Here is a 22,903-nt window from a genome sequence, read left to right as displayed (position 1 = left end):
AAACCAAGTTGTACATGGGGGTACAAAGGAATAAACCAATACATAATATAGTGATAATAAAACATACAAATAACGCAACTCCGCAGGGGACATCTGATTTAATTCACTTTTAGTTTTCTCCCCAAGCCTGTCCAGGGCTCAAGGAGGAACCAAGGCCAGGTTGGCCTTATTTGGTTTCCTAATGCCAGAAGGTGAAGCCGTGTTTCACCAATGAATGGATGCATCGATCCTTTTGATAGCAACACTTGCTTAAGGAGCAGATACATAGAACGCTTGGCTGGAAAGATCATCTAGAGGGCAGCTTTGGCTCAGGTCCTGTTGTTGAGGCTTCAGTCAGGGCCTGTTGTTCAACCCTCAGTCCTTCAGTATTTTGTGGTGCAATTAGTGCTGTGCAGAGCTGGAAACAAACAAGTCTGTCTTTGGGACATTTGAGACAGGGAAGAGGATTAGCCCTGCAAGGCCGGGCTAGGGCCAAGAGCAGAAGGCCAGCACCCTGCACTTGCCCACAGGGAGCTGTCCAGAGCAAGAAGCCACTCCTGCCCAGGGGCTGAGGTGCCCGAAGCTGCCTCCCCGCTGTGCAGCTCTGCAGAGCCCACGGAGCGCAGGGCCCTGGGCAGCCAGGGCAGCCCGGCTGCCTTGGGGCACAAGGAGTGTCCCAGAGAGAAGCTGCTGCCCTTTGCTTTGGAAATGTTGCTCAGAGTCTTGTCATTAATCCACAGGGTCTGACATGTTTTCCTTTCCTCTCACAAATTCAACACAGCTTTTTGAGAAAATTGACTGATGTAGCTTCTGCTGGTGGTGGTGCTTTTGTCTGCCGGTGAGGGCTGGTGATTTGAACCAAGGACAGAGTCCACTGTTAACACCCCAGTATTGCCAAGTCAAGAAAACCATTCCCAATTGGGCTACTGGTGCTGAGCAGTTTTCCTCCCTTTTGGATAGCTACAACCTTAAGAAACCCAAGATTTTCCTCCATGAGGATACCAGCAGTAGCATGATGCCAAGTTTTTCCACTTCTTTTCTGTGTTTTGGGTGCTTTTAAGAGTTCCTCAGTGCCCAGCAGGAATGAAAGGACCTGTGATTGGAGAGCTCTGTGTTGTGCCTTGCCACATGAGTATTCATTACAAGCTGGACACCCCACTTGTGGGTCTGTCAAGTTAAATTCATCCCAATTCTGTGCAAACAGCAGCCCCGAGATACTGAGAAGAGCAAGGACAGTGGGTGGGTGTGCATGCACAGACTCAGGGCCGACTGCTGTGTGGGCAGAAGGCTTTGGACAGCAGAACATCTCCCAAGTTGGAGGAATATATCAGATCTATAGGAAATGAAAATGTAGAAATCTATATGAAATCAAAATAAATAAAAATGTATGAAATAATACATCGTAATTTATCATCTATGTAATTGAAATATATATGCTTTTGCCAGCCAGAGGTCTATGTACAAATCACAAACAGGATGGGACTGTTGTGGAACACACTTTGAGCTGTTTGTTTTCCAGCATCAGTCTCATTACATGGTTATGACAATAGGAAGATGCCAGCAGCTCACATCCCTGGCAGAAGACAAAGAACTTAATGTTACAGCTTACTTGAAAAGTTGGTATTTGTCCTTACTTTTCTACTTCTTATATAACTTTTCTGCTGACAAATCTTATGGTTCCTGCTTAGCTCTAGCTGCAGTACTGCTGCCTCTGAGGCCTGCCTTTTGCAGCTTTTCCAAAAACTCTTTAATTTTAAGGATTCCCACAGACACCACAGGAGTGAGGGCAATAGGTCCACCACAACCTCACTTGTCCATTCTTTGCACATTAAACGCTTTGAACTTAATGTGAACGTGATACATTCCTAACCTTCATATTGCAACATATTTTATAATTACATGATTATGTAAGCCCTTGTAGCACATAGGCAGTTTCTACAGGTCAGTCTCTGGTGGTTGTTTTGGATGAAGGCTCAGAAGGCTTCCTTGGGCTTCAGATTGTTTACCTGTTTCTGCACATGCTCTACAAGATTGTCTGCTCAAATAGGCACTGGTGAGTCTTTTGCAGTTAGCTTGTTCTGCTAAATTTGCTGATTTCTAGAAACTGCTTCATTCCCATCCCTGGGTACAAAGTAACTACTTCTTTCTGCACAGCTTTTAGCATAGCTCAAGCATTATCTCATTGCCTCGGCACCTAAAAGAAGGTAGGGAGGAGGGGGCAAACCAGTGAGAGTGATTGGTCACTATCTTGTTACCCAGGTATCAATTCTTAGATTAACTAAGGGCTATTCTTGTCCATAAAGTACCACAAGGACAGAGGAAACGCATGGATTTGGAGCGCTGGGGTTGGCACCAAAGTCCTGCTCTTGAGAGGGGTGCAGGGACACAGGGAATATCAGAGGACAATGAGAGATGGGGACATGAGGCCATAATGGGCCAGGCATGATCCTGCACAGGATGGCAGCAAAGACACTTCCTCACCATGGCTCTGGCACTCCAGGGCACCCCAGAAAGGGCTGAAGAGTCCTATGTGTAACCAGGAGGGAAGACTGACATCACTGTGGGTCCCAGCATTCCCCAGTCCCTTGCTGGCCATTCAGTGCACACTGGGGACGCTGGGCATGTGTGGGACATGGGGATGGGGTGCACAAAGTTTGGCTTCCACTCTTTCCAAAGTGTAAGGAGTGGACGCCAAAATCGCTGGGTGGAGATACCCAAAAATTAGGTGTCATATCCCAAAATGGAGGGAGGAACCCACAAAATTGGGGCGATGCCCCAAAAAAACACATGAAGCTGTTCCCTCCATCCATTATTCACCAGCAAGAACTATCTATCAACTCTGTATTCAGTAAATAATTTCAATTGTTTTAGCTGAAACTCATTCTGAGCAAACTTTGTAGAACTGATCACGGAACCACAGAATGTTCTGTGTTGGAAGGGATCCACCGAGTCCAGTTCTGAAGGGAATGGCTTGCTGGCAGGCTCAGCACCAAAGGCACCCCCTGCAACTTAAGGAAGAAGTGTAATTTACTGTAGGGCAAAGCAGCAAAAAAGTACAAAAGGATAAGTTAATGCACCTGATTATTACTACAAAATATACATCAGCAGTTACCCTAATGCTTGACCATTGTCCTGACACAGCTGGGGATGCTGTGTCACACCAAAGGATTGGAGAAACACTCCAAGTAACTGGGAATTCCTGTGTGGTTTTCCCAACCTCAGGAGAGGCCGCCAACTTTGCTGTGAGAGGGTCCAGATTTTATACTGTTGAATAAACAAGCTACCATAACTTCTAGTGCAGAAACATCTGGTTTCATCCTCCCCTTGGCCAGGGCTCAGGGAGGAACCAAGGGAGTTTGCTTTGACCCTGTACCTTCATAAAAAGCCAGAGAGAATTGTGAAAAATGAATATGATTTGTGCTAATGATTGTAACTTTATCAATATTTTAGAAAATATTTGTTAAAAAGTAATAGAAGTGATATGTAATTAGCATCAAAAAACAGATGTTCGCAGATGTTCATAAGATACGGGATAGAGTACTGAGATATTTTAACACAAATGACCTTGGGAAGGACAAAGCTGGGAAAAACTCCAAGAGCAGAGTCATCACTGAGACAAATTAAATTCCTGGCAACTTCTTAGTCAAGAACACCCTTGAAGACTAATAAGTTGATATAATTCCAAATAGAAAGCCCAAAAGTGGAAAATAATTCTTACGTTTATAACACCAAGCTCAACGTTCATGCGCAACCTGCCAGGTTATTCAGAGGACAGCGAGGAAGGCCATTGGCCTTCATCCAAGAAGACCCCTGAAGAGTCTTCCCTTTTACTTTGCCTTGGACTCCTTGCGTTGTGCCTCTGCTGTGTCACCCACATCACAGCAATCACCACCACCCTAGGCGGTCTCAGCAGAGATCCGGGGGTGGCCGCTCTTGTCAGTGCCCTCTGGCCACCAGGAGTGTGCTGGACAGCAAATCTCCACTCTGTGGCCCCAGTGTGCCACCACAGGGGAGGAGCTCAGGGTGGAAGGGGTAGGGATGGGGTCCAATGCAACCTATGATGTTGGTTATTTCTGCATGCTTATTGTTCTTATTGTCGATCGATTGGTCATTGCTAATGGTGCTTGAAGAATAATATCTATAGTAGGCATTGCAACTGAGTAACATTGCATCTGCTTTGAACTTTGGGGGCACCACCATTCCAAAGACCCTGGTCAGATCATTGCAGTGGTGCTGCAGGAGCTGCTGAAGCCACCGCCTTCCCAAGAGCATCCTCTAAGAGAAGGGAATAGCTCAGCGCACACCAGACACTCGCACCACACGTTGTTATCTGAGGGTCGATGAAGAAGCACAGAGGGGCTCTTTGTATGGTATTCCAGTGGCCTTTATTATCAGCACACTGAAATGGACCAGGGAAAAAGAGCAAAGAACAAAGGGTCCAGGATTAGGGATGAGGGAGGTGGAGCATTGAGTAAAGAGAATAGGGGCAGTACAGAGGCAGGGTTATAGGGTAGCAACCAACTGGGATTCAGGGGAGGAGCTGTGAGGAATGGGGATTGATAGGGAAGGCAGGAGCAGGGAACATTCTAGAATGGGGGAGGAGGAAAGGGATGACAAGGGATAACTTGGATTATTAACATATAACAGCAGGGAACTGTGGCAGAGCAACTCTTTGTGTCATCCTAACTTAAAGGGGTGTTTCTTCCCAAGGTGTCCCTGCCTCAGCATCCTCCTCTGTGTCTTGGAATGCAACAGATCATGACTGTGGTTCTGGGGTAGAGTGTGGCAGAGGCACCCACTATCCACACTCTTGGCATTGTCACCAGTGTTGTTGCCTTGCTGAGGTAAAAAGTCTTCTGGGTTGTGCTTGTACTGTCCTTTTATTGTGAACAAACAAGGTGACTTTGATGTGGTATGTTTTGTTTTCCCTCTCTCTTTGGGCTGTAGGATGAGAGACCTGGGAAGTCACAGTCTGACCCACTGGGACAAACACAAGAACCCTAGAGGATCAAGACATAAGGGGTGAGAAAGGATCAGACAAAAAATCCAGGTAAAGAGCATTGGTGGAGACATCCTCAAAGCAACACATGCCCATAGTTCTGCTGTATGAACATGATCTCTCCATCAATAAACATGGCAACCACCCACCATGATATGGGCACTGCCAATTGGATGGCACATGCCATGGACCCCTGTGTGATCCACTGTGACATAGGCACTGCCAATTGGATGTCATCATCATGGGCCTCTTTGTGACCCATCACCAGTGACATATGGACACTTTGTGACCCACCTCTGGCATCAAAGCATCCACCCACATAACCCCAGAGTGCACAAGAGGACAGGAAGGAACAGAGCGAGGCTGCAAGGAGGCCTTGCATAGCCACCTCATGTTTTGCTGAGCCCTGTCATCCTTTCCAAGGCATCTCCCATCCCTCTGGCTGAAGTCCTCAAAGCCCAAGCTCCAGCAGGATCAAAAGGCAAGAACTCCCAGTGAAGAGAACCCCAAGCATGCCCAGAATGACCTCTGTGAAGGGGAGGGAAGGGGAGAAGGGGGAGGAGGAGGAGGATGATGATAAAAGCCCTGGGACTGTCCTAGCACAGCAGCCTGAAGAAGTGGAGGGAGTCCAGCTGCTGCAGGCAGGTAAGTGGCTGAGCTGGGCCATTCCATTGCACTGTGGACATCCCCAGGGAAGAAGGGGAAATGGGAAGGCGCTGATTGTCGTAGTAGCTCTGCTCTATCCACCAGGCACCCTCAGCCCCAGGCTGCAGCCAGAGAGACAGGGATTGGTGGCCCCAAAAGCTGTTTTCTGAGAGCTGGTCCTTGCTGGGGAGTGCAGGGCTCATCTGTGTTCTCCAGCCTCTCCTGCACTCCCTCATCTCTGACTGTGCTTGCTTTTTGCCAAATCCAGTTGAGAAACTGCCACAAAAGAAGAAGCACTACCACTTCTACTTCCTGCCTGGGCTGGACATGCTGTTGCAGCTCAGCCAAGCACTGCTGCAGAGCACTAGATTTGACATCTATATTTGTCCTGCCTTAAGATACTTTTGAACTTCCATAAGCCTACTGATCCTGAAGACAAGAACAGCACGGCCCCTGAGGACATGGCAAATGCTGACTCCCATAAAGCAGAAGACTGTGCCATGCTGGATGCAATCATGGGAAGTGGCACCTCCAGAATGAAGAAAGTAAGTTGTCTACGGAAAGGATTGGCCAATGAGCAAATGTGTACATAATCAAGCTGAGTCTGCTGAGCACACAACGGATTTTTAGGCCAGCAAGTGTGCTAGAAAATGAAGTACTGCTTGGGAGTAAGCTGGGAAAATGGCTCTCTCTAGTGGCACACCAATTCCCTCACATATCTCGTCCAGGTGCCGACCATTGTGAGGGACATTTACCAAAGTCTCTCATTCAACAAGGATATATCTACTAACTACAGTCGGGATGAGAACCTGCAGGAGATGGCCCTTGCGCAGCCACATGATGTGGTGGTGACCCTCCTGCGATGTGCCCCATCATGTGACAGGTACAAGGCCCACTGGCCTGGAGGGCTCAAGGATTCATCAGCCTGAGACCCCATCAACATGTAGACACAGCCTCACATGTGGTGGCAGAAAGAGGGAAATTTTCAGAAGCTGCTCTGATACCATTATTTCCCAGTCATGGCATGTCAGCCCAAGAGCCTGCTGCCATGCTCCTTCCCTGTCCTGCAAGGCACCATCACTTGGCTGTCTGCTACTCACAGTGGCAGTGTGGCTGGGTGCAGCTGGAGAGGGGCAGAGGGCAGGGGCAGAGCTGCTGAGCAGCTGGGAACCCTGGAGCTGGCCAGGCTGCAGTGTTGTGGCCAAAACCCTAGTGACACAGGGTTCTGGTCCTGCAGAGTTGCTGTGACCATGTGGAGGGCAATTATCTCCTCACGTAGAACTGTGGAGAAGGTGCTGCCAGAGCTCCTCTGTGTGCTGGAGGACTGGCCGCTGCACAGCACATCCACCTCTGATAAGGACAACTCAGATGTCTTTCCTCTGGCCGTGAGTTTCTGGACTAGACCCAAGCACATCCTCAAGGAATGTCTCTATGGCATCTCTCCATCCTTAGTCCCCCATCCATCATTGCATCCCGTGCCTCACACGGTGTTCTAGAAACCTGGGTTCATGGCAGTTGCAGAGGCAGTCAGGGCAGATGCTGCTCCCCCTGCATCCCTGGCACAGAGCAAGGCCTGAGGTTCATTCTCGCATGCCTGGGCCCTGCCACAGAGATGTCTTGGTGTTGAGCATAGTTTCTGGCTATTTTGGTTTTTGCAGGCAACCAGAGCACTGTGGGAGATCATTCACCTGCCCGAGTGCCCAAAGATGTTGATTCTGTATTTTCCCCGCCTCTTTGTGGCCCTGCTCTTCCAAGTTTTCTCCAGCACAGAGCAGATGCCAGTGAAAGTCAATGCCTTCTGGAGGCAATGTCAGCACAAGCACTTTCTGCCCAAGAACCCCAACAGGTGCTCCACAGGTCCTCCCATCTCCACAGTGCCCTTGGAGCTGGGTCCAGGATTCCTGGCATCATCTGGGCTTTGCTCTGCACACAGATTTGCATTGATGACCATGAAAGCACTGCTCTGTGAGCTTGAGTATGAGGATGTGGTGTCTGAAGTTGAACGTGAGTGTGGATGGGACACACTCCTCAGCACTGATACCCACCACCATACAGTGGGTCTTCTGGCCAGGTGAGAGCCCCATTCTCCGTGCCCCAGCTGTCCACAGTGACCACAGCATCCCTGTGATCATGGGAGAGAGGGACTTGTCACTGAGGGATGGTGCAGCAGAGTGACAAAGCCTTGAAGGGCAGGGTGCACTGGAGGAGCCAGAACCCAAAATGCCAGCATCTCTTTCCGTGAGGAGTGCCAGGGTCTCAGTGCTGATGGCACAGGGCAGGAGCTCTGTCTGTGGGCAGCCTCACTGAGGACAGCCTGCTGGGAACAGGGCAGTCGCATTGAGGGCAACTGACAGCCTGGGGGACAGTACTGCCCTGTGGGCAGAAAGGGTGGTTTTCTAGCCTCTTCATTCCTGAAATGAGCCTGCTGGTGTTTAGCTCCACCTTCCTCCTTGCAAGAGCTAGTGGTGAAAGAAGAGGCTTCTGTGAGTCAGTCCCAGGAGAGTTCTGCCTACCCTCCGACCCTGCTCAGAGTCAACAGTGTCTTTTTTCCCCTGCCAGGGCAATGCTCAGGATCTCACAGCCTTTGTGTTGCCGCATTGCACGCTACCTGTTCAGGCTGCTCCACAGAGAGAAGGCACGCTGGGAGGTGGCTGCCATGGCCTTCCTTGTTGAGGTGAGCCTGATGGCAAGCACTGCCTTGCCAAGCTGTGTCCCACCACTCTGCCCTCTTAGAGATGCAGATGCAGGGGAGTCCAGTCAGTGAAGGAGGGGAAGAGGTGGGCTCTGCTCTGTACCCTTTGTCCCTTGCTGCTGGGGTGACACCTATGGTTTGTGCTATTCTAGTGACAGCTCCTCCTCCTTCATCATGCCTTGTCAAGTCCAACATATTGGGCCAAGGGCTGATGGAGAGAGTGGAGCGAGTGAGCAACCTGCGCAGGGCAGTGGAAGCACAGGGTGCTCTGCAGCCTTTACTTCCTTTGGGCTCTGGTGCCTTTGATATTGCGTATGTCCTTCTCTTGCCTATAGCTAGCCCTGTGCAGTGATAGGGTTGTATCAGCTGTGCATCCCTGTCACTGATTTGTGTTTCAGATCCTGCCTTGCCTTAACATAAAGCAATGTGGTGGATACATCCTTCAGCTTTTCCCAATCTACCTATTGAGGCAGTGCACAGTTATGCGTCTCCTGGTGCTTAGATGCCTCATGGTGCTCTGCAGGAGACCCTCTATGGTAAGAAGTAGGCAGACAGCCAGCCAGTGTGGGGTTGAGTAACACAGTAGCTTGCACTTGGAAGGGCTTCAGAAGATGTGCAGCTTCTTCCAGCTTTGCTGACTTGCCATTCATCTACCAGAGTCCATCAGACCAGGCCTTTGGCTTCTGGGCTCTGAGCCATCAGCAAGGCATTGAACTGCTGGAACGTTTGGCACTGCAGCCTTTCATGGCTTCACAGCATTATATTGTGTTCCACACAGGCCAACACAATGTGGGCCCTGACTGAAAGCCTCACAGAGGTGCTGAAGGATGAAGACGGGGAGGTGAGGGAGATGACTCTCTCTGTGCTCAGTGAAATGGTCCTGAACAGAGATGTGCCAATTGCCAGTTCCCTCGCTCTACAGCTGGTTGAGGCACTCCGGCCACTCATTGACAATGTAAGGCTCTGTGCCCCCCACCACAGGTGCTGGGTGCTGCCAGGAAACTGTCCCTTGTGGATTTTCAGTTCCATGCCCAGGTGGGTGTGGAGCAGTGAGTTCTGAGGTTCTTGCTCTCTTCCCTTTAATTAGGATATGAACCGTGTGCAGCTGCTCTCCGTTCACCTCTTTCAAGCACTGATGAAGTTGGTAGAGGAAATGGGGAAAGAGCCCCTAGAGGGAATGGCACACCAGAGCCTGTTCCCACTGTTCCTCCACTTGCATGACAGGAACCAGTTTGTGGCCGAGGTTTGAGCTTTTGAAATGCTGTGTCCAATTTGGATGTGACTTGGCTCTCTCTCTCTCTCTCTCTCTCTCTCTCTCTGTCTGTCTATTTATCTATCTATGTAACATTTGCATAATTTAATCTTCTTGGCTCTGGCCCAAAGCAGTTGGAGGTGCAAAATTCACATAAAGCATCCCTTTCAGGAGAGGATTAAAGACATTGACCGATTTTGAGCAGGCAGAGCTGTTTCCTCCTCCAGATGTGGTGTTTCTTTCCCCTCAGACATGGTTTCCTCCTCCAGCCTCTTCTTCCTGGAGCCCCCAGTTAATGCTTTAATGTTCAGCCTGTCCCAGAGAGGTGGAAGAATTCCATGTTTTAGGTGGTAAAAAGAACATGCACTCCAGAAGTGTTTCTCACAAGGTCTGAGCTCACCCAGGAAGCCACCTGCAGAGCCAGGATGGAGCTGTGGGACAGGGTGGGGTGTCAGTCACTACTAAAAGACAAACAGAGCATGGCAGAAGCAGAGGGAGGCTCTCAGCAGACCCTTGAGAAATGCCACACCTTCCCTGTCAGCTGCCTGAGAGGCTGTTGGAATTTCAGCCCCAAAGGGCCCCTGATTGCAGTGCCAGGGTCACTTTGGCATCTGTGCCTCCCCATGGGCAGAGAATGACCCAGGAGAGCAGGAGAGCTGCAGCACTGCAGTGCTTTGGGAACGTGTGAGCCCATCAGTCCTTGAGTCTTGGCCCACAAATGTCATATGGAAAGTTGAAACACATCTTCTCTTGCTTTCTGTGCAGGTCCTTCCAGAGAAAGAGCTGGAGCAGCTTGCTTTGTCAGAGATGCCACGGCAGACTCAGGGAGAGCTGTTCCCAGCCCAAGAGCAGGAAGAGCAGCTCAGGCAGCAGGTGGAAGAGTCACAGGAGAATGGCCAGGTAAGCCTGACTCGCCAGGTGTCAAAGGGAAGGGCAGGAAGAGGGGCATAAAATGGAGCTCTTGGGACTGAGGAGGCCAGGAGTCCCAGAGGCACTGAAAGCACAGAGCCTTGGAATCTGCCAAAGTCAGCACTGGGACAGGAGGGTTACGCTGGAAGCAGAGGTGGGTAGGGAAGCAGAAAGAAGTGGCTGAATAAAGGTGATTTTGAGGCTGCAAGAGGAAAAAGCTGAGCCTGAAGGCAGCTCCCAGTCACTTGCTCTGCATTTGTGTACAGAACATCAAGGCAGAGTCACAAGCAGAGCTGCCCAGGGCTCAGAGTACCATTGTGGAAGTGAAGAAGGGGAACAAGGAAGACATGAGAAGAATTCAAGAGGAGATCAATCTCCATCAGCAGAGGGCCGATCAACAAAACCAGGTGAGTGAAAGAGTGGCAGCCACTCCACTCATGAAAGATCCTCTCTCTTGTATTTTACAGAACTTGAAGGAACAGCTGGACATGGAGTTACAGAAAGTTCACACTAAGATGAAGGCAAAGGAGAAGAGGCAGGAGGAAGAAATTAAAATCATCAGAGAAAAACTTGATCCCCTCCCTCAGGCTCTACAAGAGCAAGTGAGTGAAAGAGGGATAGCCACTGCAGTCACCAAACTGGTGGTTTCTGCCCTTCTTGCCTTTCCAGTGCAGAGCTGCAGGAAGTGCGGTGATGCCTCTGAGTGCCATCCTGCTGTAGTGTGTATCACACTCACTCTGAAGGACATTTCCTGGTGTGCTGAATCTCAACTGCTGCCCTGGACAGTGGGACTTGTCATTTGGCCTTTTGGCCAGCAGTCATCCAAATTGATTCCTGCTGGCCTGTTCCTGCTCTCCTTGTTTCTTGAAGTGTTTTTACAGGGGAACATGGTGACCCAGAGGGAGGATTGAAACAAGCTGTCTGTACCCCTTGTAAATCTGTTCTTTCCCTTTCCTCACAGTCAATGACTCTTGACTGGCAGAGATAAGCCGTAGTCTCTGACTGCTTTGTTCTGTTTAACTTGAGGTGAAAGTGTTGACATCTCACCGGGCAGCCTACAAAGACTTCCAGAAAATGGGTGGCAATGAAGAGCCCCAGGTTTGGCGTGAGGTACAGGAACTGTCCCCACCAAAGGTGCTACAAGTTGAGCACAACCTGAAGATGGTGCAGGAAAAGAGGACACGGTGGGAGGAGGCAGAATATTTGAACAAGGAGCTGAAAGTGTGTCTGAAGCCCTTGGAGGGGGAAAGGAATCCTTGAGAGGAAGTAGAATGGTCATTGTGGAAGTGATCCTTTCGAAAATCCATGAAAATGGAACATGAATCTGGCCATGAACTTGAGTAGAACTAACCTTTGGTTTTGACCCATCCAGTTTGAGAAGTGGACATCAGAAAAAAACCCATTTAAGAGCCCTGCATGTGGCTGAGAGCACCTTCCTAAGGGCTTGCATTTGAAATGGGATCTCAGGCTAATCTCTGCCAGCCACCTTTCTGACATAAACTCATTTCTTGTCCCAGATCTACAAGGGCTTTGTCAAACCTGCTGTAGGAGCAACATTGTCGAAAGGAGCCTTTGCTCCCCAACCTGAGAAGTGGAACCGGGGCTGTTTGCTCATCTCCAGCACTGCTCAGCAACAGAACAAGGATGACTCCCTGGAGCAACTGAGTACGTCTGCTGTATTTCTTGTCTGAGGGACAGCATATTGTATGCATGTTTCAGCATAGCAGTACCATGTGTTTTCCCTGAGTTTGGTGTCCCAGGGACATTTAGAGACATTTCCCCACGGGAACTGCTGTAGAAAATCAGTCTCTGTCCTGGCCACCTGTGCTGCAGAGCTTTCTGCCTGGTTGTTGTTGTTACCCAGGTGACCACAAGAAGTTCAAACCTCCAGGCTCTGGAGCTGCCTTTTGCATCTCCTGGAACCTGGGATCTTTGCTTTAAAGTGAGCATCTTGCATTTTGTTTCCTTCAGGGAAAATAGTGAACATGGAAAATCCTGTGGGGAAATATTCTGAACTGGAATATATTGGCAGCGGGTGAGTCCAACCACAGTTACTTCTCCATAACCATGTGCCAGGTGTTTTTCTGGTGGAATATCTATGCAGTGTGAAGTCAGGCCAGCTGCAAACAGACATCTATGGCCATGTTCAGACACTGGGGATAGATTGTCCCATCTCTCAGTGCTGCTCAGAATTTGTGAGTGTGCCCTGAAGGTGTTGTCAGAGACATCTCCATGCTGCCGAGGTCTTGCCTGCAGCAAGGAACAGGACCTGGAAGATCTCCTTGTCTCTCAAGTGTGGGACAGCTCTGTATTAATTTCCTTAGTATTTATGTATCTCTCCAAATCATACAGTCACACTAATAAAAGGGGAAGAAACTTGCTTGCCTGAAAGAGCAACCTACTACCTCATAGCTGTCAGATAACAGTTCTCAGGAACATTTCTTTCCAAGAGTTTGCTGAAGGAAATTCTACATGGTCAGGGTGAAAACAGCACAGTTTAGAACCTGAAACCTGAGATGAAAGAAGGAGCTCTCTTTAGGAGCTGAGGCAGTAAATGGCAGCACTTCAGAGACAGGTCCAGTGCCCATGCACTTGAGAGGAAAATGCATCATCTGCCTTCTGGCAGAGCCCTCCTGCATCCTGCAGGTCTTAGGCATTTACAGCAGAGATGTCCTCTGTGGGCTGGCTTTCACTGCAAGATCTAAATGGCTTCTCCTTTCTTTGCTGCTTTTTTGTCTCTAGGACTTTTGGATTTGTGCTTAAAGCACTCAACAAAGCCACAAGAGTAGAGGTAAATGTCAACAGCCCTCACAAACTCTGCACTCAAGGGCTTTCCCCTCTGGTGTGAGCAGCTGTGGCCGGAGCTTTGGCTTGAGCTGTGCTGAAGAGGCACAAGAAACACAGACTGGTGCCAGCCAGCAAAATACATTGGAGACAGTCTTTGTCCTTCTCAGCTGCCAGAAGGAAGGCACGGAGGGCAACAGTCCTTTTCAGAGAAGGATGTGCTCACTCGCTCTCAATTGCTAAAACAAAGGTGGTGCCTTAGAGCATCTCACTGCTCTTTGGGGCTACAGCTTCAGAGTCTTGAATTCTCACTTCTGGTTGCCAGCAAATACATCTGAAAATTATTGGTAGTTCCTCAGCCACCTGCAGTGCTGCACTTGGGAACTGCACAAAGGGAGAGATCTGCAAGGCATCCCTAGAAACTCGAAGCCCTGCCCATAGCCCAAGATGTAGGCACAGAGTATTAAGGCATGGATTACTTCTTCTGAATCCCATACAAAGCAGCAGGGAGTGGGCTCAGAGGTTTGTGGGTGATAGTTGAGACACCACTGTCACCAAGTGGACATGGCAAAACCTCAGTGGCCACGTGTCCTGTAACTGGCCCCCAAGGGAGCGGAGAAATGGGCTATTGCAATGTCACTTCCTAATTACTGCAATGCCTAATCACAAGGCAGTTTGGCACAGCTCGGCTGTGTTCTCGTGCCACCAACTTCTCAAGTTACTGGTTTTCAATGTCATTTTAGGTGGCCATAAAGAAAATAAATCTCCAAGGACCGAGGAAGAAGGAACTAAAAGTCAATGAACTCATGGTTCTGAAGATAAATAAGAATCCCAACATCGTCAACTATTTAGACAGGTGAGTTGTTGCAAATGTTTGTTTACATATTGCAAACAGGCAAGGTTGTTCACTGGCAGAAAATAGAGCTGTAATTACTGGTTAATTATTACTGCTCTGTTCATCTCCAATGGATGGGAAGAGAGTGCATCTTGTCTGCAGAAGTATTCCCTGGCACATACAGTTTGGAAATTATTCAAAAACCTGCATCAGTCATATCTTACTAAATTAATAGGCTGTAAGTTCACAGCCACCCCATTATTTTGGGGCTTGATTTTTTTCAACAGTCCTCCTACATCCGGGTAAACTAACATGGATTTTCCTTGGATTGTGTCCCCTTCTTCTCCATTGCTTTGAATGCCAGGAAGACTAGGTGGTTATTTCCAGAAACACACAATATGACAAGTTTTTTATCTGTTCCTAAACTGCAGTTTTTACTTGCTGGCTATTTAAGACATCTCCTTTTTCAAAGCTGTGCCTTTCTTCTTGAGACAGATTGCAAACAATGCACAGCCTAGAGGGAATGTCTATTCCTTTTATTCTGTCCTTTTCACAAAGGGACTTGGAAATAAGAATCAAGAAAACAAACTAACCATGCATGTTTACCTTCATGCTCTTGTTTCCTTCTTTCAGCTACCTTGTGGATAATCAGTTCTGGCTGGTTATGGAGTTCATGGATGGAGGCACTCTGAGTGATGTCATCAGCAAGACCTACCTGTCTGAAGAGGAGATAGCAGCCATCAGTCGGGAGGTCAGGGATCCCACCTATGCTTCAGAGGGCTTGGGAAGGATTGTCTGGGAAACAGGGGCTCAGAACAGGAGAGGTTTCATGTGTAAAGCTTTGTTTCCCTCGTGCTGGTATGGTATGGGCAAGTAAAAGCATCTCAGGGGAACTGCCTGCCAGTGCCCCTGCACTCACTGTACTCAGTTCTTGTACTCTTCTCTCCTGCTGTTGTATTCTTGCTCTGCCTCCTGTATTTGTATTTGCTTTTCTCCACCTTGCCTCCCTAAACTTTTATCTCAATCCTGTCTGTACTGCATTCCTTGCCTGTAAAAGCAAGGTGCTTGTAGCAGGAATTGAAATGATCAGCTGAGAAAAAACAGAGACTCATTTCTCATAGTCCTCAACTGAAAAGGACAGTGGTGAAGCTAAAATGCCCTTTGCTTCAGGAAGGTGACTGGTGTGATACTTCAAGTCTGTGCTGAGGCCAGCAATAAAACTTTCATCACGCAGCCTCCCACCCAAAAGTGATCCGCTTCACACCAAAGAGAGGGACATTTTCTTTCTTGGCCTAAACCCTCCTTTGCCCTCTGCATGGAGAAAGCACATCCACTGCAGCAGCAGTCATCCTGGCTGGTTTGCAGGGGACAGTCTACAACAGCAGGTGCTGTTGCTCTTTCAAAAGCTGACATGCCTTTCCTTAGAAAGGTCTTGCTCTGCAAGTGTTGGAGCAGCAACTCTTCCTCTCAATGGCACTGTGTTCTGCCATTACTCGCCATTCCCCTAGGGAATGGGAATCTTTTAGAGTCTCTGTTTCCTTTCTTGTGTGATGAAGTCACTAATTTTTGCCCTCCTGTTTCTGTTTTCTCTCTCAGTGCCTGCAAGGACTGGATTTTCTTCACTTGAACCACGTGATCTACCGAGATGTGAAGAGCAACAACATCCTTCTCAGAACTGACGGCTCTGTCAAGCTGGGTCAGTATATTCCTGGTCAGGTGCAGCATTCAGGGATGTGGGGTGAGGGACTGCTTTGAGTGGCTGCCAGCTCCCCAGGAATGGTGCTGGTGGCAGTGCAGGGACCCCCCACTCTGAGCTGAGGGCACGGTTGCAATGTGCACAGAGGTATAAGAAACCACAAGAAGTCAAGGGTGGCGTTGGTGTGTTTGTGTCTCTTCCAGAGGGAGGGAGCCACAAACTAAAGCTTCAGGGGAATAAAGGCCACTGCTGTGAGCAGCATTAAAAAACCTGGGATATTTTGGATGTGGCCAATTCCATACTTGGCTAAAGCCCCATGGAAACCGAGCATGGACAGTTCTCGAAGAGATTCAACACCACATTCTTAGACTGAGAGTAGGAAATCCTTTTGCTTGGTTTCCTAACTTGAGCTGGTTTTCATGGTATGTATTTCTCCACAGCTGACTTTGGTCTCTTTGCTCAGCTCACCCCTGAGCAGAGTAGACGGAGCTCAGTGGCCAGCACTTCTGGCTGGATGGCGCCTGAAGTGTTGACAGGTCAACCATACGGTCCCAAAGTGGACATATGGTCTTTTGGAATCGTGGGCATCGAAATGGTGGAGCGAGAAGTTCCTCACAGGAATGAAACTCCTGTTTCGGTAAGGTGCAAATACTTCCTGATCCCACCTGTCTTTCTCACCTGTCCCATGTCCTGTGTGCCATTGGACAAATTCCATTGCCATCTGCTGGCACCACTTCCACCAAGGTCCTCTTCTAAACATATCACTGCAGCACATCAGCATCTGCTGTAAATTTGGTTGCATCAGTGGCAGTTCAGAAACCTAACCAATTGAGAAACCTGCCATTTGGCTTCCAACCATGCCTGACATTTCTCATTTGCTTTCTGAACTCTGTTGGTGCTCTGTCTCTGAAGGACAAGAATTTTTCAGTGGAGGGTTAGACATGTGATAAATATCCTAAGAAATTGAGGTTAGACCTTCCCAGTTTCAATTTTATTGGAAATGAAAAAAAATTAAAAAGAATAAAAGAAACAACCATCAAAGCAATGCCCAAGTAATTTTGTGTAGGAGTGACAGTGGGTAGGATGGTCGGGATGGAGGGAGACGAGAGATCTTTGAAGCCAGGTCTTGGAACTTTCAGTTTATTGCAAAGGGCGTGGGTGCAGGGCCCTGCTTGGAGCTGCCAGCCACAGCTTGGAGCAGGCCCAAAAGAGGAGCCCAAAAGAGAGACCTGAAAGAGTGAGGAAGTTGCTGTTACAATACAAGAAATCTTCTGTGCTGAATATTCAAATTTTCACTAACCAATCTAGTACAAGATACAAATACTAGAGCATTTACCTACAGCCTATAAGAATCATTACATTACCATACTGTGTTACATTTTAAACCCTAAAAACTACTCTTTGGAACCCTTCTGCCAAGCTAGTACGGTCTGCTCTGACCCTTGGACCTGTCTGCCAGCAGAGGGTATTGTTTAATCAAAAGGGGATTACCTTCTGCTGGCCATACCATTGTTTTCCAGTTGTTCAGTAACTAAGGCTAGTAACTATCTCAAAGCTTACTTTTATTTCAATCTCACTTACAGTTTCCATATTCTCAAAATCTTTTGCCAGGCATACATATTTGTAAGGTTTTCCCATTTCATCTTTCCCAAGAGTTTTGCTTTCTTTTTATTTTTTTAACCACAGCACATCAAGTTTTCTCCATTCTGTAGCGTCTTTTCCAAAGTCCTGTGGGTCTTCAAAACTTTCAGGCTTCAAATAATCTGTACATTGTTCAGTCATGTGTGTGGGTGGCCTGTATAAGTTGAGGATGTTTTTTTCTCCGACTGCAGTAACACTAAACCCTTGGCTGTTTCTGGATACTTTAACAAGTTGATGAGCTTGCAGCCCGGTGCCTGGGGCTGGGACCCAACGTGGGCGGTTGATGCTGGTGCTGTGATCCTTTACCACAGGAGCAGGGCCATCCCTGGCTTGCACAGTTCTAAGGACAGTGAGGACTCCAGCTCCCCACCATGTCCAGTGGCTGAGCTCAGTTGCAAAGACACAGGATAAAACCCTCTTTGTGACCTCTGGGGGTGTGGGAAAAGGAAAGAAAGCTGCCATAATTATTTATACTCCAGGGGAGTGTGCTTGCTGTTTTAGGCTTGGAAATTTTCCTCTAGGTTGAAGAGGATAATGACAAAGTTTTTTGGGTCACCATCTATTTCAGTGCCACCAGCACACAGCTGTAAGTATTGTGATGGACATTTTTATGGAGAACAGGCCGCAGCCTGGTGTCATGGAGAGCCTGTCAAAACCTCCCACTTCTTACCGACACTTTTTGCAATGGGGACGCCATTAATGAATTGACTTGAGTATCTAAATGAGCAGAGGGTGACCATAGGGATGGTGCTTCTTCTTCTGATTTGACCTTGAAAAGGTTTCCTTTTGCCACGTAAAGAAGCTGAAACTTGCAGCTGAGAGACAGAGATGCAGGTGGCTCCTGTGTGCCCAAGCAGGCATTTTCAACCCAATACATTTGTGCAGGCATCTTAAAGGGTCTGTGTTGAATATGAGATTCCAAATGTTTGTTTCCTTACCTTGAGGAATACCTGGTGGATTTCCTTTCTTGCCTCCCATGTACCACTGTTTTCTAGAAGAGGACAAGAAGCTCGATGAGTTTTGGTTTATGACCACTGTGCTTAAGGGACCCACAAGCACTGCAGAGATGCCTTTCACGTACTAATCCTTGGAAATAGCAGAGTTAGTTAGTGTAGCAGAGTCTGTCTTCCGAAAAGCTGGTGTGAATCCTCCAATAAGGAAACATGCTTTGCTGATGTAGTTTCCACTAACTAGGTCAGTCAATGAAATCAGCTGCCAAGGCAAGATCTACTGAATGTTGGAAAAGCTGTGGCTGCATCAGGGTTTGGGTTTTTGGTTAGTAACGAAAGTCATCTCTGGGTCTCTGCCAGGGCAAAAACTGCCACTGCAGAATGGAGCTTAAACAATGGGATTCTGAGAGAGCAGTTACAGATGGGAAAGAAGCAGGTGGAGCCTCATGTTTCCTTTTCCTGCAGGCTGAACTCCTAATAGCCAGAGGAGAGCGACCACAGCTGCGCCAGGCCAACCGATTCTCACCTTCCCTGCGTGACTTCCTGAGCTGCTGCCTGCAGACAGACAAAGAGCAGCGCTGGTCTGCCAAGAGGCTCTTGCAGGTAAAATGCCAAGGGGCTGAGGTGAAACAGTGTCTGAGGGATGGGCTCCTCCTCCACTGAGGTCCGAGGCATCAGATGAACCCCCTTCCTCCTCACCTCCACTCTTGGTGATGTCCAAATGAAAACAGTGAGGAATCCTAGACTGCGCTGGGCTGGCAAGGCTCTGTAAAGTCCTCTGATCCAAGTGTTCTGCAATGAGCAGGGACATCTTTAAAGAGATCAGGTTGCTCAGAGCCCTGTCCCACCTGACCTGGAATGATTCCAGGGATGGGGCACCTACAAGGTCTTGGGACAGCCTGTGCCAGGGTGTCACCCTGCTGTGAGTAAACAAGTTCTTCCTTAGACCTACTCTGATTAGATCCCCTTTGTGTTTGAAACTATTTGCCCGCACTCTATTGTAACTGGCCCTGTTAAAAAAGGTGTCCCCCACTTTCTTCAAAGCCACTCTGAAATCTTGGAAAGCAGCAATAAAGTCTCCTTGGGGCCTGTTCTTCACAAAACCGAATAATTCCACTTCTCTCTGCATTTCCTGAGAGGACAGGTGCTCTGTTTTCTGGCTGTTTCTCTTGCCCTGATTTGGTGGGGTGTTCAGTTTCATCTAACAGCAAAAGAACTGAAGTACAGCAATGCAGCGTAGAGAGACATGAAATAGTGGTGGAGAAACCCAAGGCTGCCAGTCCTGGCATTGGCTGTGGGCAGGAGGGGCTGTGAGGGGCTCACTCTGAGCCTCTGAGGGGCCCTGGTTTGTGCCCCCCACCCCACCCTTAAAGGTTTCTGGCACACAAACAGGGACAGCTGAGAGGAACTTGTCCCAGCCCCATCTGCTGCCTGGCACGTTCAGGCAGAGGGGAACTGGCCCAGGCTGACTGCCAGGTTGTGTGGCAGAGAGGGAACTGCAGGACCCAGCGCCACTCGGCTGGCCCTGCTGGGAAGGAAGGTGCCATGCAGCACAGGAGGGGCAGGGCATGGAAAGGCAGACACTGCTCTGTGTGCCTGTGGAAATTAGCACAAGACAGGGACCTATGGGAGTCATTGGAGCTTCTTGAAAGGAAGAAACCCCAGGGACAGAAAGCACCATTTCTAGAGCACTGGCAGGGCAAAAATCCTGGCAAGATGGAGAAACCAGAATAAATGGAGGAGTGGGATTCAGGGCCAGGTTTGCCTGTGATGGCAAGGTCCTGCACATGACAATTGAGGAGCAGATGGTCCCACTGTTTTCCTTTCTGGGTCTTTCTAGGAGCTAGAGGAATCATGATTGAGTCTGTGAAGCACTGAGCTTGGAAACTCATGGTTCACTGTTCTTTGTTGTTTTTTTTTCCCTTTGGACAGCATCCATTTGTAACATCAGCCAAGCCAGCGTCCACCCTGGCACCACTCATCAACTCAGAGAAGAAGAAGAAGACAAAGAAGACAAGAATCTAACAATCAAGATATTATCTCTGTTACCAAGTTAGAGTACGATTGTAGAGTAGGACTCTAGAATAGGATTGTTAAGTAGTTTTTTAGTATAGGTTTATAGATATTGTTATAAAAAGAAGGGTTATAAAAGTTATGCTAACCTAGTTACAATGCTGTTATTGCTGCTTATCACTTACCTGTGTTCATTCCTGGTTAGAAATCCTCCTGTGTTAGGTGCTGTTTCACTGTGCTGCCAGCTGCTGCTTCCTGGAAGATGGTGCCCGGGCCTGTGAGGAGGAAATGACATCAAAGACAGTATGCAAATACAGGAACTCCTCAGAAACCACGCTAAAATCCCCTAGAACTACGAGCCTTCACAAAATTATGGACCGGGATGCTTGCAGAAGGGTGAGTAACTAACTCTAGTACCCATAGGGATGCTTTTAATCTGTCGCTCTACCCTGCAGAGACCTTGAATAGCATGAGGACCCTAGACCATAACAGACTGCGAGAAGAAGGGGAAGAATCCTGCTGCTCTTGTGAGGACGGATCCCCCAGCTCTGCCTGCACGTGAAGCGGACAAAGCTGAATTTCCTCCTCCTTGGTGTCCCTCCAGGAAGCAGCGGCAGCGTGTGCACAGCCTGTCGGGCCCCCACCCAAGCTGCTCTCATTTAATAAAGGCATTTTTAAGGAGAATCATCTCCTGCCCATTTATTACAGATAGGATTATAATTAAATAAAATTTTTGAAACATCAAGTCATTTGGAAGATTCCCCTCCTTCGGACCCCTTCAGAAAACATTTCCTTCTGAATCGCCAGTTGTCTTTTGTTGGAAATCAAAATGTCTCTCAGACATTTTTAGAGGTTCCAGGCCTTGGTCAGAAGCATTCTAGACCCCAGCAGGCAGCTGGAAACAGCTGTGATTTTGAGTTTGAGCCATGGAATGAATTACCAACTTTGAAGGTGGAACAAGCAGTCACAGAGGGCTAGATAGTATAGTAAAAGTAGTGACAAAACAGAGGGGAAATTTTTTTAGTATTGTACAGGGGGGTTTTAGCACATGTACAGGGGGGTTTTTACTTTGTACATGGGGGTCAGAAGTTCTAAGATGGAGGAAAGTGGGCTGATCCTATTCTTCCTCCTTCTTCCTTACCCCCATGTTCTTGGTGATGTTGGCATTCACAGATTGGTTTAGAGTAGAAAAGCACTTGGTAATATAGGTAGTAGGTATTGGGGAAAAACTGTAAACATGTAATACATAATATATAATCTAAAAGATAGCAGCAGCCCTGGGCGGGGGGAGAGAAGAAGAAGACACTAGACAGTGAGGGTGTCAGGAGTGTGTGTGTCTCTGCCGGGGCCGCTGATCAAACAGCCGCAGCCCGCGAACACAATCTGTTAGATAACTCGCAATAAACTGCCTTGAGACCAAACAACAAGAGCCTGCAGAGTTTTTCTTTGGAAGCATGGGTTGGAGGAGAGAATTTACCACCACACGAGACCCCAGACCAATCCTGGGGTTCTCACACAATATAAGTTAGTAAGATACATAGATTCAGACCAAGGGACACTCTTCACCTCTAAAATCATTAGGCAAATAGCCAACGCTCTAGGGATCCAGTGGGAGTACGACATCCCATAACATCCTCAGAGCTCCAGACAAGCTGAAAGAATGAATCAAACATTAAAAGCCCAATTACCAAAATTAATTTTGGAAACAAAAATGTCCTGGGTAAAATGCCTCCTTTTGGCCCTAATAAATATCCAAACCATGCCTCATTCTGAGACTGGGCTATCGCCCTTTGAAGTGCTGTACTAAAATAAGAGATTTTCCAGAGATCATTTGAGCTAACAAAATGAATGTATCAAAAATGAATGTATCAAAAAAAATGAATGTATCATGTTTGTAGAATCATGTGTTGAATTTTAAGAAACCTCTGCCATGGCGCAAAAGGCATAGGAAAGAGAGAGAAAAAAAAAAAAATCTTTAAAGCTTCTTGCAAAAAGACAAATACCAGAGAAGACCAGGAATGCAAAGAACTCAGATAAGGAGGCCCCTCTGTCAAGGATGATGGACTTATCCAGATAAGATAGCAGAAGGCCAAAAGCGCATGCACAGAGAAGAGTTCAAAAGTTCAATGCAGAGGAAGACTATGGTTTCAGCCTTAAAAGACCATCAGAGACTCCCGTAAAGACCACCACAAAAAACCACGCATGCCCAGAAGGACGTGGACCTATTTAGCATGAGAGGCGAAGACAGGCGGGGCCAGGGGTTGAATATGCATAGAAAAGTTGTGTAATGTATTGCATATGGAACACCTTTGTGAATAAAATTGTGGGACAAACTCCAGCTCGGGGCACAAGATTTTGGAGAGCTATCTCACTTGTGCCAGGCGCTGTCATACATACCCACTTCATAACTACATCGAGTTGTGGAGTCTATTTATTTATTCCCCGTATTGCTTCAGCACCTGCTCTCAGCAGGGGTTCCTGAACTTGTTTATAAATCTCTTTCTGCTG

At 48.0% G+C, this 22,903-nt stretch overlaps 1 protein-coding gene across 1 annotated transcript; it reads left to right on the top strand.

Annotated features, from left to right (window-relative positions):
• The first annotated feature begins 2,671 nt into the window (after nucleotides 1-2,671).
• On the top strand, nucleotides 2,672-22,398 carry LOC146763734 (serine/threonine-protein kinase PAK 3-like). Its single transcript, XM_085566204.1, has 15 exons — nucleotides 2,672-8,851; nucleotides 9,094-9,270; nucleotides 9,403-9,558; nucleotides 10,333-10,467; nucleotides 10,743-11,078; nucleotides 11,503-11,586; nucleotides 11,994-12,141; nucleotides 12,448-12,511; nucleotides 13,219-13,267; nucleotides 14,004-14,116; nucleotides 14,729-14,846; nucleotides 15,692-15,791; nucleotides 16,232-16,428; nucleotides 18,848-18,985; nucleotides 20,315-22,398. The coding sequence occupies exons 1-15, from the start codon at nucleotides 8,798-8,800 to the stop codon at nucleotides 20,405-20,407; spliced, it is 1,962 nt and encodes a 653-aa protein (XP_085422330.1). The 5' UTR covers nucleotides 2,672-8,797; the 3' UTR covers nucleotides 20,408-22,398.
• The last annotated feature ends 505 nt before the right edge of the window (nucleotides 22,399-22,903 follow it).

This window comes from Lonchura striata, chromosome Z (genome assembly GCF_050655825.1).
Source record: "Lonchura striata isolate lonStrDom1 chromosome Z, ASM5065582v1, whole genome shotgun sequence".
In the NCBI taxonomy this organism is placed as follows: Eukaryota; Metazoa; Chordata; class Aves; order Passeriformes; family Estrildidae; genus Lonchura; species Lonchura striata.
Note: the sequence above shows the minus strand (reverse complement) of the source record. Positions and strands in the feature narration are given on the sequence as shown.

Coding starts and splice junctions, on each gene's coding strand:
- LOC146763734 (XM_085566204.1), top strand. CDS start 8,798: ATGCGTCTCCTGGTGCTTAGATGCCTCATGGTGCTCTGCAGGAGACCC. Junction 10,468..10,742: donor AGTCACAGGAGAATGGCCAG/GTAAGCCTGACT, acceptor ATTTGTGTACAG/AACATCAAGGCAGAGTCACA. Junction 12,142..12,447: donor TGACTCCCTGGAGCAACTGA/GTACGTCTGCTG, acceptor TGTTTCCTTCAG/GGAAAATAGTGAACATGGAA.